The 14,582-nt window shown below is 41.3% G+C and overlaps 1 protein-coding gene across 5 annotated transcripts in view; it reads right to left on the reverse strand.

The window, feature by feature from the left end:
- Positions 1–14,582, reverse strand: part of LOC145307188 (potassium voltage-gated channel subfamily B member 2-like) — a 212,482-nt gene that overhangs the window by 23,972 nt on the left and 173,928 nt on the right. For 2 of the 5 annotated variants that reach the window (XM_080149550.1, XM_080149549.1), the window contains exon 25: positions 13,763–13,817. The exons of the other annotated variants lie outside the window; for them this stretch is intronic. In XM_080149550.1, coding sequence (XP_080005676.1) covers positions 13,763–13,817 — 55 coding nt within the window. The remainder of the gene's footprint in view (positions 1–13,762; positions 13,818–14,582) is intronic. 5 annotated transcript variants of the gene reach the window in all.

The raw sequence follows: 14,582 nt of genomic DNA on the forward strand, positions 1-14,582 counted from the left end.
GTTCTCATCCATACAAAAAAATATGTCTCATAAGATTAAAACCATTTGTTTAGCCCCAAGATGCCGAAAGCTGTTATAATACAATGCGAGAAATAACTATTATATGTTAAAAATTTGAACCTATTCCAAGTGTACTGTGATAGTATTGTTTTTATCAACTAAAGAAACAATAATCAAAGTAATTTTCTTTTTTTGTTTCTTGTATTCATTTACATAAGAAATTTTTGTTGGGATGATATTTAGAAGTGAGGCTTTTCTATAATTATTATTGATAAGTATGTAAATCCGTCAGAATTTAACATAGCATGATAATTCCTGTTACAGTTAGGTACGATTTAGAAGGTGTGTGGCAACTGTGTTAGCATTGCCAAAAGTCTGCAAGTCAATATTAACTTTAATTTGCATTTATTAGTAGCGAAGCTACTCTATAATTCACTTTGTCCGTCTGTCCGTTCGTCCGTAACGCTATGGGGGAAACGGGATTTACTCAGCTCCTATAAAAGATAGAATGCTGAAATTTTTTGACAACATTCCCATCATTAAGGAGCACATTTAAATTATGTAACAACAATGGCGGTCGGACGGCTTTTTAGCAGGTTTTAGGCTATTTTTTTTATATTTTCCACATTTTTAATTTTTTTCAGTTAGAGATATCAAAATTAATTTTTTTTATTTTTATGTGATTCATTTGATTTTTGGAATAATGATTACTAAGACACAAATGTACAATGTTCTAAGCAGTTCACGGTAAAATATTGCTGGTAACGAATATTGCTAAAAATTTATGAATTTTAAAGGCAGCTAGCTGCCAAACGGCTGAACGTACAGATCATGCCTGCACACTGTTTTATGCGGCATAAGAAGGCCTACAAATAATCTGGAATAGCCATAAATCAATAATGCATAATTATCTCGCAGTGCAGAGAAATGCGCGAAAAAGACCTAATTTACGCGTTTTTTCTTCAGTGAAGCTTTCCCTGTGTATAATTGGATCTTGGCTATTCCAGATTTTTTGTAGGCCTTTTTATGCCGCTTAAAATGTTGTGCGGGTATGATCTGTACGTTCAGCCGTTTGGCAGCTAGCAGCCTTTAAATTTCATAATTTTTTAGCAATATTCGTTACCAGCAATATTTTACCGTGAACTGCAGTAGATCCGAAGTATCTATATAATTAAGTCCTAAAATCTAAGTATGCCCTTCAATAGTATTATATATAAAAGTAATGTTGCAATAAATTGCAATGTAATTGTTGTTTTTTTCCAATGAATGTAAAAGCATAGTTGTATAATCTAGACAATAACTTGGCCCAAGTAGTGGAGACCCTCTCCGTCTGCTAGCAAATTGCTTGCTGTTCTTTTGAAGGAACTGGCTGTGCTTATATTTCTAAAGTTATTAGCTGATTTCAAAGGCCCAATAAAAATTGGGACATATATCTATAATACAAAGTAGAATGATGTCTTTCCGTCTATCACTTAAGATTTTGGAAACCACTGAACCGATCGGATTCTACTCTTCAGGGTATTTACCTACTGGTCCTGTGGTGGTTTTAGGCTATTTCCCAAAAAAACAAAAAATCTTTCGCCTTTTTTTATTATTTAAAATACTGGTGGAGTGGGGGATCTCCAGGTAATAAAAGATGTAATTATACCTCTTGGAGCAAAGCCCCTAGTGGCTAGGGGCGTAGCCGCTAGTATGTATATATAGAAAATGCCCATTTGAATGAAGCATTTAACATAGATGATAACTAGGTATCTAAAGGGATAAGACAATGGACAATAAATTAATTAACATCCTCAATATCTTCCAATGAGTTCCAAAAGTTTAAGGTCGAATTAACCCTCCCTTTTTCCTTCAACTAGTGTCCCTAGGGGCGAAGCCGCTAGTAAAATATAAAGAAATGTAATATTAATTCAGGGAGGAGGGGGACATTGGGCTGTTTATTACACTAATCCCCAAAGTTTTCAAATGACCTTTTCTTATTCGTTTAATTAAGAACTTTGGAGACTTATGTTTAATTTTGATTGGTTGGTTCACTAAGTTGAGTGTCCAAACGGTTCAACCACTAATTATAATTTACAGTTGGGGTAATTTTGTGTTCATAATTTGGTATGTACATGAATTTATCGGCCATTGTCTTAACCCTTTAGATGCCTGATATTAATTAATGTTAACTGCTTTGTAATTAACACAGTCAACTTTTATATTTTCATAATTATTCAAAGAAATGCAACTTTGTGATATGTTTTTAATTTAGTAACTTGATACAAGTTCTAATAATAATAATTATAATCAGGGTTCTAAGGGGATAAGACAATGGTCGATAAATTTGATGTACATCCCCAATGATGATATACAAAATTACCCCCCCCCCCCCCCCCTATTTATTTATTATTACTTGGATCTTGCACCAGATTAACATATACTCTAATAAAGTTGTAAACCGTGTAGCTGGCTAAAATAACAATTTACCCTCCCCCCCCCCTTAACTCCATCCCCTCACCTCAACTGAATGACCAATGAATGTGTGGGGAATAGCAACTTACTTGACGATAACTTTTCCACCACTGTCATATTATCCACGCATATTCTAAATAACCTTGATAGCCAAATGATGATAGCCAAGTGCATGATTACGTAGCCAACCAAACCTTGGATGGCACGACCTTTGTCTGAGAAGTCCTAACTGTGCATGGTAATAATGGGTTGTTCCCTTTTTTGGACCGAGGCATTCATCACTGCTCTAACTATTTAGACCTAACCTAACCTAAAAAGCTTATTTCTAGCCCCTGCGGTGGGCTCTAACCCTGCTGGGCCAATTGCCTAACCCTGCGGGACAATCACCTAAGCCAATATAACCTAACCTAACCTAAACTAACCTATCAAAAGTCATTTTAAAAATAAAAAAGGATAATATACCCCATTGTCCTATGCCTATATCCCTAAAAGATTTGTAAAACTGTTCCAATTTTCAATTTCCGTTGTCGCTTTTGCTCTTTAGTGAGCCCTCACTTACACACAAAAATGGTGACGGGTAAGAAAAATCTGAAAATAGAAATGACGCAAATGAGTACAAAATTTAAGCAAATTCTGATATCAAATTTCACGTTTTTTTTAAATGCATTATATTTTAATAGCTATTAAAAAAAATTTCAAGCATAACTTGATCAAATGTGGTATCCGCCTAGGGTAAATGGCAGACACCAGAGTTCGAATAAAGACTACGGCAGTGTGAACAGACGTGGACACCTTACTATAGAGAAGCTACGCTTCTCTAGCATTCACTAGACAAGAATCAACATCTATTTCAGTTGTCACTTTATTGAAGGTGTAAAGGATACTAAAGCTATATACAACAAACAATAACTACATGGATAGGAATAAATGATCATAACATAAAAGCATTATAATACATATACAATAGTCAGTTTGGGCAATCATGATTCCCCATCCCTGGAAAGGGTGGGGGGAATTAAGAATACAGTTAACCATAATATAAATACATATGGATTAGGAATAAAGATAGTTAAAGATAAATCATACAGTAAAACATAGATAATTGCAATGGTTAGGTAGATGGCTATCCCTGTCTGGGGCAGGCAGGATAGCCCATGGAGCAGCACAATAGGTAGATAAGCATAGAGGGGTTGAGTGGTAGGTCTGGGTACTAAAGAGGGAAGGTTTGATGATTACTTGTGACAACAACAGTCTGTGTGGGGGTGATTCTATCAGGTGAGGGCAGGTTTAGATCCTTTATCCTCAGGGTTTAGGTGGTGCTGATAACTTGGTGGTTGAAGGGGAAGGTTCCGGTGCTTAAGATGGGAGAGGGAGGGGTAACACCCCTCCCTCCATTTGCAGGACAACTGAGAGATGAAACCAGTACCGTTATCTGACATATTTTCAGGTGGCCTTATAATTGTAGAATAACAGGATTTAGCTAGGTGCGTAGCATCACTATAATGTCCTGGTTTCTGCATGGTCCAGAGCTGCCGCATACCACAACTCTCCCCTCGGAAGGCTGGAGGGGTTGTCTGCACCGCCAGACTTCCGACAGTGGTTGCGGCCTTCAGTTTGTTGTCCTTGTGGAATGGGTCCGCCAGGATACCAGTTGCTGGACGGTGGTGGACTCCAGCCCTCCCCAGGTCTAACGGAATCGGCTATATCTGCTGGAGTAGCTGGTCCTGTTGGATATTCTGGCCGTTGGATGTGTACCTCTGAGGCCACCCTGGCAACCTCCAGGGGTGGCACAGCACATGAGGGGGCTTGGACCAACAGCCGCCTGGTATACACCTCTTCAGGTTTCTCCACTGGGCTGGTGGTCTCCATCGTGTTGGTCACCTTGCTGCTGGCAGGCTGGCTACTGGATGCAGGCGCAGTTTCTTCGCCCTCGGGGCTGGTCAGGTTCATTCGGCTTCCAGGGTCTCTGTCAACGCGGGCAGGTGGTGGTTGCCATACTGTAGGAGCGTTGCCTCCTTCAGGCTCATTCTGGACATTGGCAGGGTGGTGCATGGCAGTCCGACCTGCGGGGTAGGGAAAGGTAACAGTCCCTCCTTTATGCCGGCGGCTGTCTTGGATCTGCAAGGGTGGCTCCGCTCTAGTTGGCTGGGAGACAGGCCCATCCACGAACACTGCTGCTGGTGGACTGGAGGCACAAGGCTCCGGATTTCCTCCCCTAGCCTGAAGGGGTCCAGGCACATTGTCTCCATCTTGGGTAGACATAATTGTTGGGGATCCTCTACTTCTATGGTTAGGCTCGGCACTTGGCGCATCTAGTTGTGTTACTCCCCAGGCAGCGGTCAAAGCTTCTTCAGTTTGGCTGGTAATGGCTGATACCCTGGCTCCTGGGGCAGATGCAGGGGGCGCAGGCAAGTTTGGCCCAGCCCAAACTTCCTGGTACACCAGTGCAATACAATTACCCTGGCTTGGTTGAGGGAGGTAGACAGCTGGCTGCAGTTGATGGTGTGGGACAGCTGGACTCTCCCTGCTGGCTGGGGGCTCTGGCTGGCTGGGGGTGACGGGTGTCACCCCTTCCTCTGGGGCTGCGGGCTCCTTCCGGGGTCCAGGTATCTCGGTGGCGGCGACGGTTGTCGCCCCAGGCACCAGTGTGGGGGCGCTGGATAGCACCCCCCAGTCTTCACAGGGGTCCAGGTCTCTCGGTGGCGGCGACGGTTGTCGCCCCAGGCACCAGCGTGGGGCGCTGGATAGCACCCCCCAGTCTTCACAGGTGGCGGCGACGGTTGTCGCCCCAGACATCAGCTTGGTGGTGCAGGGACGCACCTCTCGTTCCTTCCAGGTGGCGACGCCGGTTGGCGTCCCATACATCGACTCAGACTCGCTGGCTAGCGCCTCTTGCCTCTCCCACTCTGCGGCCGCCAGGGCCTCCTCGTACACCGTCCCGGTGGCGCTGGGTAGCGCCCCTCGGCTCTTGCTGGGGGTGACAGGGGTTACGGACACCAGTCCCCTGTGGTTGCGGCTGAGGTCCAATCCAATCTGAGACACAGACTCCTGGGTAGCCGCGGCCCCAGCGGCGGCAGCTAGTTGGGGTGACGGCTGGGCATCTCCCTCCAGGTGGACCTGGGTGGCAGACTGGTTGCATGCAGGTTGTTGGGCGGCCTGGTGTTTCTTCATTGCCCGGTCCCCACCGGTTCTGCACTTGGCGGCTGTGTGGCCGTTGAAGCGGCAGCGCCCCTTCGTCCAGCTGGGTCCCATCAGGCCGGCTTCCCCAGGGTGTATCAACCTGCCAGGTCTCTCCTCCTCCAGTTGGGGCACCAGCTGACAAACAGGGTCTCCCCTACTAGGGGTCAGGCGGTGCTAGCCTGCTTGTGGTTGCTCCTTGGTTACATTCAGCCTCCTCCCCATACACACAGGTTCCTTCCATCCAACAGCGGCTCTCCTCCCCTGGGTGGCGAGGCCAGCCTCGGCCTTAGCTTCTGCAGGTGCTTCTCCACATGAGGGATCCTGCCTCTGGGTATGCCAGGTGGTTGGTAGCAAAGGCCGTTGATGGTGCCAGTCGGAAAGGGGGCTATGATCTCTGGGGGGTACCTGTGGCCAGTGTGTGGACAGGTACCCACAGGTGGACCAGCAAGGCCCAGAAGATGCCATACTGATGGTAGCCTGAACTGTATTCCGGACTGTCAGCAGACTGTTGGTAGCCACCTGAGTTGGGCCAGAGTTGCCAGCTGGTATGGCGTCCCTGCCAGGCTCCATCAGCTGCTGGTGGGGAGCCCCTGCGGTGGTTCTGGTTTTGGCAAGGGGTGGCCTTCTTATTGACTTCCCTGGTTGGAGCTCTGCATCCTGGTGGGCCTCCATCTTCAGCAGCATGGGGGAACTTGGCTGGGACATGTGCAGTGGTTCAACAGAGTAGCGGCATCTGGTCTTGGAGTGTGGGGGAACAGCCTCACTGCTGCTGGTCAACCCTGCTCCCTCCGTGCTGGGTAAAGTCTTCCACTGCAGCAGGTCACCAGTCCCCATCCTTAGGCCGGTCCCCAGTCGTTCCATGCCTGGGGGCTCCCAGGGAGGCTTGGGTGGCGGCTCCCCCACCCCCAGGTACGCGTCGGGCATCTGGGTGAAGAGCCTATTCCCCTGGGACAGCTCCCCATCCTCCAGCTTGGTGAGGCCAGCGCCAGGGAGGACCTTTCCACCCCAGAAACAGGTGGTACTGGCCCTAGGGCTGGGCCCCGTTGGAGTCTCAGTTCTGGTGGTAGTGTCCATCTTGGGGCTGGCCACTAAGTCTCTGAAGCTTGTCACCTTCTCATTAGGCTCAGTTGCATCGTTCAACACCCCCAGGAGGACACCTACAGGTTCAGTAATCCCCAGTCCAGTATTGCTATTTCTCGTGCGTTGAGCACCAACTGAACAGGAGCTGTGCAGCAGACATTCAGTCACCCTTCCAGACAAGGGCATCTCAGGGACCAGGGGTCTGTGACCTGGCATGTGTTTGATGTTCACTGTACTCAACACAGGAGGCCAAAGTAATAACAGAAGTAGTATCTTGTAGATATAGAAGCAGAGTAGAGTAGCCGCGCCGCAAGGAGGTTCGAGCCGGCTCACCCCTAGTATAAATACTATAGCTGTGTAATTAGGGTGGTAGTCCACGTAGCCGTAGGCTCGGTCCTTCTGGCTCAAGAGTTTCTGTGGCTGGCGCGCCCCCATGATAAGTAGCAGGGGGTTGGTCTGTTGGGGCCAGCGTCTTGTTTAACTGTTGAGCCTGAGTTGTTCTCCTTTCCAGTATAGCTCTTGATTTCTGTGGTAACCAGCGGATCTTAGCTTAAAGGTAACAGGGAATATGTTAGGCATCCACAGATGTCTCTAGGAGCGTATCCGCTAGTAGATATATGGATAGGTAGGCTATCTATATATATACATGGCCACACGCCCATATATATATATATACGTGTATAGGAATATCCCCGGAGCTAGCTAGCTTTTCCTCCTTGCTCCAAAAAAATTCACGCTTCCTCTGTATATAGTTCACAACTATGAGGGTCGATGGTCCAGGTACACACCACCACTGCCCAGTGTGGGGCAGCAAGTCAGGCTATGTCCACAGGGTGGGCGTACTTTCGTTCAGTTACCATATCAGTTTCCAGTGTTGTTTGGTGAGGTTAGTATTCACTTGATTGTACCCATGATACAAAAAAAACAACATTATTTATCACTTGGGTATTTATATATACATATATTTGTTTCACTAACCACTCAGCTTTGAAGTAGGGTTGGCAGGGCTAGGAGATGTTGAGGGTCTGAGCGGGTTTAAGGAACTGGTTTAGTTTTCCTTATCACACTGTAGACAGGGAGGGAGGAGCTTGCAAGTTTTTCTCCTAAAAAAATATCTCTGATGTATGCTATAGAATGGCCCCTCTCCTGTGTGGGTGTGTGTGTGTGTGTGTGTGTGCGTGAAATCTCCTGTCCTTGCAACGCGCGTCCGCACCGTCAAATCCGCGCACACGGGGAAAACGCGCTCTCACCCCTCAACTCGCTCTCTCATTGGTCCGCTTCGTCCGTTGGATTTATGATATTTTCCGCACTCTGTTGCGCTACCCGTGAATGGCGCTCTGTGTGTCCGATCGCTAGCCCCACACTACAGACGGACTCAGTCTAGTGTGGGTAGGAAGGGGGAAGCGCGTGAGGGGACGGGGGTAACTCCGTCCGTTTCCCCTGTGAGGGAGGGAGGTAACTGTGTGCTGGTGTAATAGGGCCTTTTCTTCTTAATCCTAGGCTTATCTATTATATCACCCTGATTGTATTTGCCTTCAATGGAGAGGGGCTCCTCCCCTTCCCTTGGAATAAGGGGTGTATTGTTGTTGTGCTATAGGCTTGAGGTGATTTGATTGTATATCAGGGTCTTTATTATATTACATCTAGCTTCTATTTTTGTCCTTATCACAATTGCATAACAGATTTGTTTACTAGCCCTGTTCTATTTTTAGCTGTTATCACAATACACAATAAATCCAAGCCTGTTCTATTTTTAGATTTATCACAACACAACAATTTGTTTGCCAAGCTTTGCTCATAAATCTATTGTTTAGCCATTTTTCTAGATGGGTGGCTGCGTTGTAGCCTCTCAGGATACTTGGAGTTGACGTAGTTTTTTTCTGTTCTGGTGCACTACACTCGTATGTTGGCTCGCAGCTTGCAGCTATGTGGCGTGTTTCAGCCTATCGGCGGCAGGGAATGTCCCGTCCTGCTAGCGCCGCTTGCAGCTATGTGGCGTGTTTCAGCCTATCGGCGGCAGGGAATGTCCCGTCCTGCTAGCGCCGCTTATCCAAATCCAGCTGATGGCGGCAGGGAATGTCCCGTCCTGCTAGCGCCACTGGTTCGGATCCTGCTATCTCTTGCAGTAAAATTGGCCTATTTCCAGCCGTTTACACTTATTTGGCTTGTTTCAGCCGGTCCGCAGGCCTGTTTCAGCCCTTTTGGCGCTCAATTCTCCGTTAGATATCAGCGCTGCTCGCGGTTATTCGTCAAATTTCGCTGTCTCGCTTCCACAACTGCCGGATGCAGAGTTAAACTTTGCTGTCCAGGGTGGGTAATTCAGGTTGCTTGCGTCAGTTTTGCCAGATTCACTGCTGGGAGTACCTTAGCCTCAGATACGCGTCTGCTCTACACTTGTGGTTCGCCGTAATCTCACACAGCTGTCACCAAAGTTGTGGTATCCGCCTAGGGTAAATGGCAGACACCAGAGTTCGAATAAAGACTACGGCAGTGTGAACAGACGTGGACACCTTACTATAGAGAAGCTACGCTTCTCTAGCATTCACTAGACAAGAATCAACATCTATTTCAGTTGTCACTTTATTGAAGGTGTAAAGGATACTAAAGCTATATACAACAAACAATAACTACATGGATAGGAATAAATGATCATAACATAAAAGCATTATAATACATATACAATAGTCAGTTTGGGCAATCATGATTCCCCATCCCTGGAAAGGGTGGGGGGAATTAAGAATACAGTTAACCATAATATAAATACATATGGATTAGGAATAAAGATAGTTAAAGATAAATCATACAGTAAAACATAGATAATTGCAATGGTTAGGTAGATGGCTATCCCTGTCTGGGGCAGGCAGGATAGCCCATGGAGCAGCACAATAGGTAGATAAGCATAGAGGGGTTGAGTGGTAGGTCTGGGTACTAAAGAGGGAAGGTTTGATGATTACTTGTGACAACAACAGTCTGTGTGGGGGTGATTCTATCAGGTGAGGGCAGGTTTAGATCCTTTATCCTCAGGGTTGAGGTGGTGCTGATAACTTGGTGGTTGAAGGGGAAGGTTCCGGTGCTTAAGATGGGAGAGGGAGGGGTAACACCCCTCCCTCCATTTGCAGGACAACTGAGAGATGAAACCAGTACCGTTATCTGACATATTTTCAGGTGGCCTTATAATTGTAGAATAACAGGATTTAGCTAGGTGCGTAGCATCACTATAATGTCCTGGTTTCTGCATGGTCCAGAGCTGCCGCATACCACACAAACACCTAATTGAAAAAAAAATGAAAGACATAGCTTTTATTTTAAGAAAGACTAGGGGCAACGCCCACTAGAAGCCTCTAGGTGTTCTTAAGGTGGGAGGGGGATAAGTCAACCGCCCTTCTACTTTTAAATTTAAGTTTTAATAAGGAATATTAAAAAAAGTTGGGGGGGGATACGCTCTTCCAAAATAGTTAAAAACCTTCCCTGTACCTAAAAATAGCTTAATTGCAAAGGAAAACCAAACATAAAAAATTAGCGCATTTTTATAAACACCTATAGAATATCAAGAATTACGCCAAGAATGGGGAAATGAAAAAGAGAGGGGGGAGAGCATGGTTGAAGAACCCGAAATATATAATAACTCCAAGTTCCGTCAACACAAAAATAATTGGTTCAAGGACAAACGAAGGAATTGATAAATGCAGGAGTGTTGAAATATTAATTTAATTAAATATTTCTATACAGGTTAGGTTAGGTTAAGATATGAATATACAGATAAACCCCCACGCAGGCATTTATAAACCTATAAGATAGTTTAAGGTTAGGTTAAGTTTTAACTCAGACGTTTGTCCACTCCGACGTTTGGGATTTCTGCGTTTGCCTTCTTATGAATGGGGAAATGATAAAACATTGCTAAAATTGGTTATAGCAAATATTTATATTCAAAATAGACTAAATTACACATTGATCTAAAGGGATAAGACAATGGCCGATAAATTGATGTACATCCCCGATGATAATACACAAAATTACCACTTATGTAGATTAAAATTAGTGGCTGAAACGTTTGAACACTCAATTTAATTAACCAACAAATTAAAATTTATATAAGTTTTCAAAGTTGTAAAGTCAACGAACAAAAAAACTTTGGGGACTAGTGTAATAAACAGCCCATTGTCCCCTCCCTCCCTGCTAAATTATCTTTATAAATTTGTAGGGAGGGGACATAAAAATGTTTATTACACTAGTCCCAAAAGTTTCATAGTAACATTTTCTTATTTGTTGGCTTAACAATATATTGATTTATTAACTTTTATTGAATATTGGTTGGTTCATTAAGTTGAGTGTCCAAACGTTTTTAACACGAATTGTAATCTACAGAAGGGGTAATTTTGTGTATCATTATTGGGGAAGTACATCAATATATCGGCTACTGTCTTATCCCTTTAGATCCATGAGGATTAGGACATAAATATACCTACCCCAATTGTGATAACCAAAATTAACCCTTCAGTAGATTAAAATTATTCGTTATAAGTTTGGCGACTACTAGCTTGAAACTAACCTATTAAATGAACCCCACGTTTATTAACCCAATCAATAAGACAACATGGTTATAAAACTATGGGTACCAGTGTAATTTACAGTCCAATGTCTCCTTCCTTCCTAAAATTGTCAGAGGCGCTGATTCTATATAATTAACCTTTAGTAAGTCGATTTCTCCCCCAACTGAATCATATACTTAAATCCTAAAGGATAAGACAATAATTTATATAATTAATTACAGACAGGCAGACAGTCAAACATACATCTTGCATGATTTATCAATAACAAGAAGTTTGTATGTTTGTCTGTCTGTCTGTACTGAAAGAAAGGTCTTGCTAACCCTTGTACCGATATGGTTCTCCTATATTCAAGGTAAGGCTTTTTAAATATTTAGAGTATTCCATTAAAAAAAAATGACACCACCTAAATTTATTTTCTAAGTGTCCCTATAATCTTAGTAGTGTATTATTTTAAAACTAACTCATCCTATTATATAAAGTACTAGCGGCTTCGGCCCTAGCCTCTAGGGGCTTTGCCCCAAAATTTGATAAAAAAATTTAGGTGAAATTCGTAAAAGGACCAGAAAACCTTCAGCGAAAAAAAACAAAAAGGACCAAGGAAATCTTCTGCAAAAAAAGGACCAAGGAAATCTTCTGCAAAAAAAAGGACCAAGGAAATGTACTGAAAAAAAAAAAAAAAAAAAAATGGGGGGGGGGAATAGCCTAAAACCACCATAGGACCAGTAGGTATATACCCTGAAGAGTAGAATCCAATCGGTTTAGTGGTTACAGAGATCTTAAGCTTCATACGGACGGACGGACAGACAGACGGACATACATCATTCTACTTTGTATTATAGATTAAGGTTTTTTGTCTGTAACTTAAACTACTGAACTGATTGAATTCTCCTTTTTAGGTCCTGGGTTAGTTTTAGGATTTTTAGATTTAATCCTTTAAATGGGTTTAGGCTATTTTTCATTCCATTGTTACCCCTTTTAATACAGAGCCCCTAGATTCGAGGGGACCATTTGTTAAAATTAGATCAAACATTAAATTGGGGCTCTGATACATAAAGAGAAGTTTAAAAAATAAACATTCCATTTTAATTTAAATTTTTTAACTGTTACTTAAATAGTTCTTTTTTACATTTTAATTTTAATGGTGTAATTTTCTAATTAAATGAAAAAGTATAAAATTCATATTGTAAAATATTTAAAATAAACTGAATTTTATGCCAACAATTTTAAAATTAGTCAATTTAAAAAAAAAATGCAAAAATTTTTGTTGTGTATGTTTTTTATCTTAGAGAAATTCCTTTTTAATCTGTATTTTTTTCCTTTTTAATTGTGTCTTGTTTTAAGGTTTTGTTTCTATCATAAGAATCATAATCATGTAAGTAGTCATGTAAGTAATTATGTAAGTAATCATGTAAATGGTTGGTGAAGGCACATGGATCTTAAGGGATAAGCCAATGGATGATTGAGGAAGGGGAATTGGGTCTGAAAGTATTTAAATACATTTCTCGTATTCATTCAAATCCGGTGGATAGAAACCGGTTCTCATCCATACGCAAAAACTATGTCTAGCATCGTATTATATCCAGCTTTCTACGAATGTAAAAATGTACAATCTTAAGATTAAAACCAGTTTTTTAGCCAGTGCCTTCGGCACCTCGGGGCTAAAAAAGCTAGTTTTAATCTTATAATTGTACATTCTATGTCCGCGGAAAGCCGTTTATAATACGATACGAGAAATAACTATTATACTAGACTTTCTGACACCCAAAGTTTTAAAAACATTTTTTCTCATTACATATCTTGATTGGTTGGATTTAAACTAGAAGAGTCCAAACTTTTTAACCAATAAATTTCAGGAGTACCCAGTAAAAGAGAGATTTTAATTGCTGCACAAGGAAAAAATTTCCATTATGATTCTTCTGATGTTAACAATCTAATTTTAACTGAAACAAACTAGGATATTTCTTGCTGCTGTACTATCATATATATACAGCATTCTTTCTAAGTCTGTATTATCAAACACAAGAGAAATACAACAAATTCAAGTATCATTTAGTCGTTGTACTGAAATGATAAAAATAATTATTTCTGACTAAGCAGCCAATTATTCAACTACATAAAATGTTTTCTCATATTCATTTGAAACCAATAAATACCCAGTGGATTAGAACCGGTTCTCATCCATATGAAAAAAGTATGTCTAACATCGTGTTATATCCAGTTTTCTGAGAATATAAAAACTAACAATCATAAGATTAAAACCAGTTTCTTAGCCAATGCCTTCGGCATCTCAGAGCTAAAAAAACTGGTTTTAATCTTATAATTATTTATACATTTCTTATTTGCGGAAAGCTGTTTATAATACAATGTGAGAAATAATTAATGTATTTATTGTATCTCCTAAGATGACATAAAGTAGATTCAAAGCATATAATTGGTTGCTAGTAAGAAATAATTATTCCATCGAACAATATCTTGATTAAACGATAAGTATTTCATACCGCATAACGCCTGTACGCTGTACTATTGCTCCCATGTTCAGCATCTATCTTGAATCTGCATGCATCATTATTACAGTTAGTTTCAAATAACTCAACAAGAGTTTACTATAAAAAATTGTACAGCAAATATAATTTTCTGTTGGATATGATTTTCAATGTTTTTGATTTATTAACATGAGTTGTATTACTTGATCTTAAATGGTAAAAATCCAATAATATGAAACAATTTTTAATAAGTTGTTTTTAACATATCTATAATTGAAATTTTGTCCAATTTTGTATTTAAAATTCTTAAATGGATTGTAAATCTGTTAACATTAGGTTGAAGTTAAACTTTTTTTTTATAAAACACTAAGAGATGCTCATTTGAATTGCTAAAAGCAGTGAAATAAGTTTGAGTCTTTTAGGTATCAAATGAGATGATTTAATTCTTTAACATACAAATTCAAATTATAGTTTCAGTGTATCTTTAACATTTCCATGATCCTTTATTTGTAGTGATTTTACTTTGGTATCATATTCTGATTCAACAGATATCAAATGACATAACAATACTAAATTTTTGCCTAAGCTTAAAAATCCTATTAAATAAAATAATTTTCTTAAAAAATCTAATCTTGAGAAATCCATCATTATAATCATAACCAAACTGTTCTATAAATCTTTAAGTCATTATCAAAATAATTTTCATTTAAAATTTTAGATAAGGTAATATGAATTGCAATAGGTTCCTCTGTATATGCCTATTTTATAGTCATAAAACACTAAAACAATGAAAAAATATAAAACATACATTATATAACAGTATTCATAGCTCTGT

Source organism: Acartia tonsa, chromosome 15, assembly GCF_053477335.1.
Source record: "Acartia tonsa isolate MP-2025a chromosome 15, ASM5347733v1, whole genome shotgun sequence".
Lineage (NCBI taxonomy): Eukaryota > Metazoa > Arthropoda > Copepoda > Calanoida > Acartiidae > Acartia > Acartia tonsa.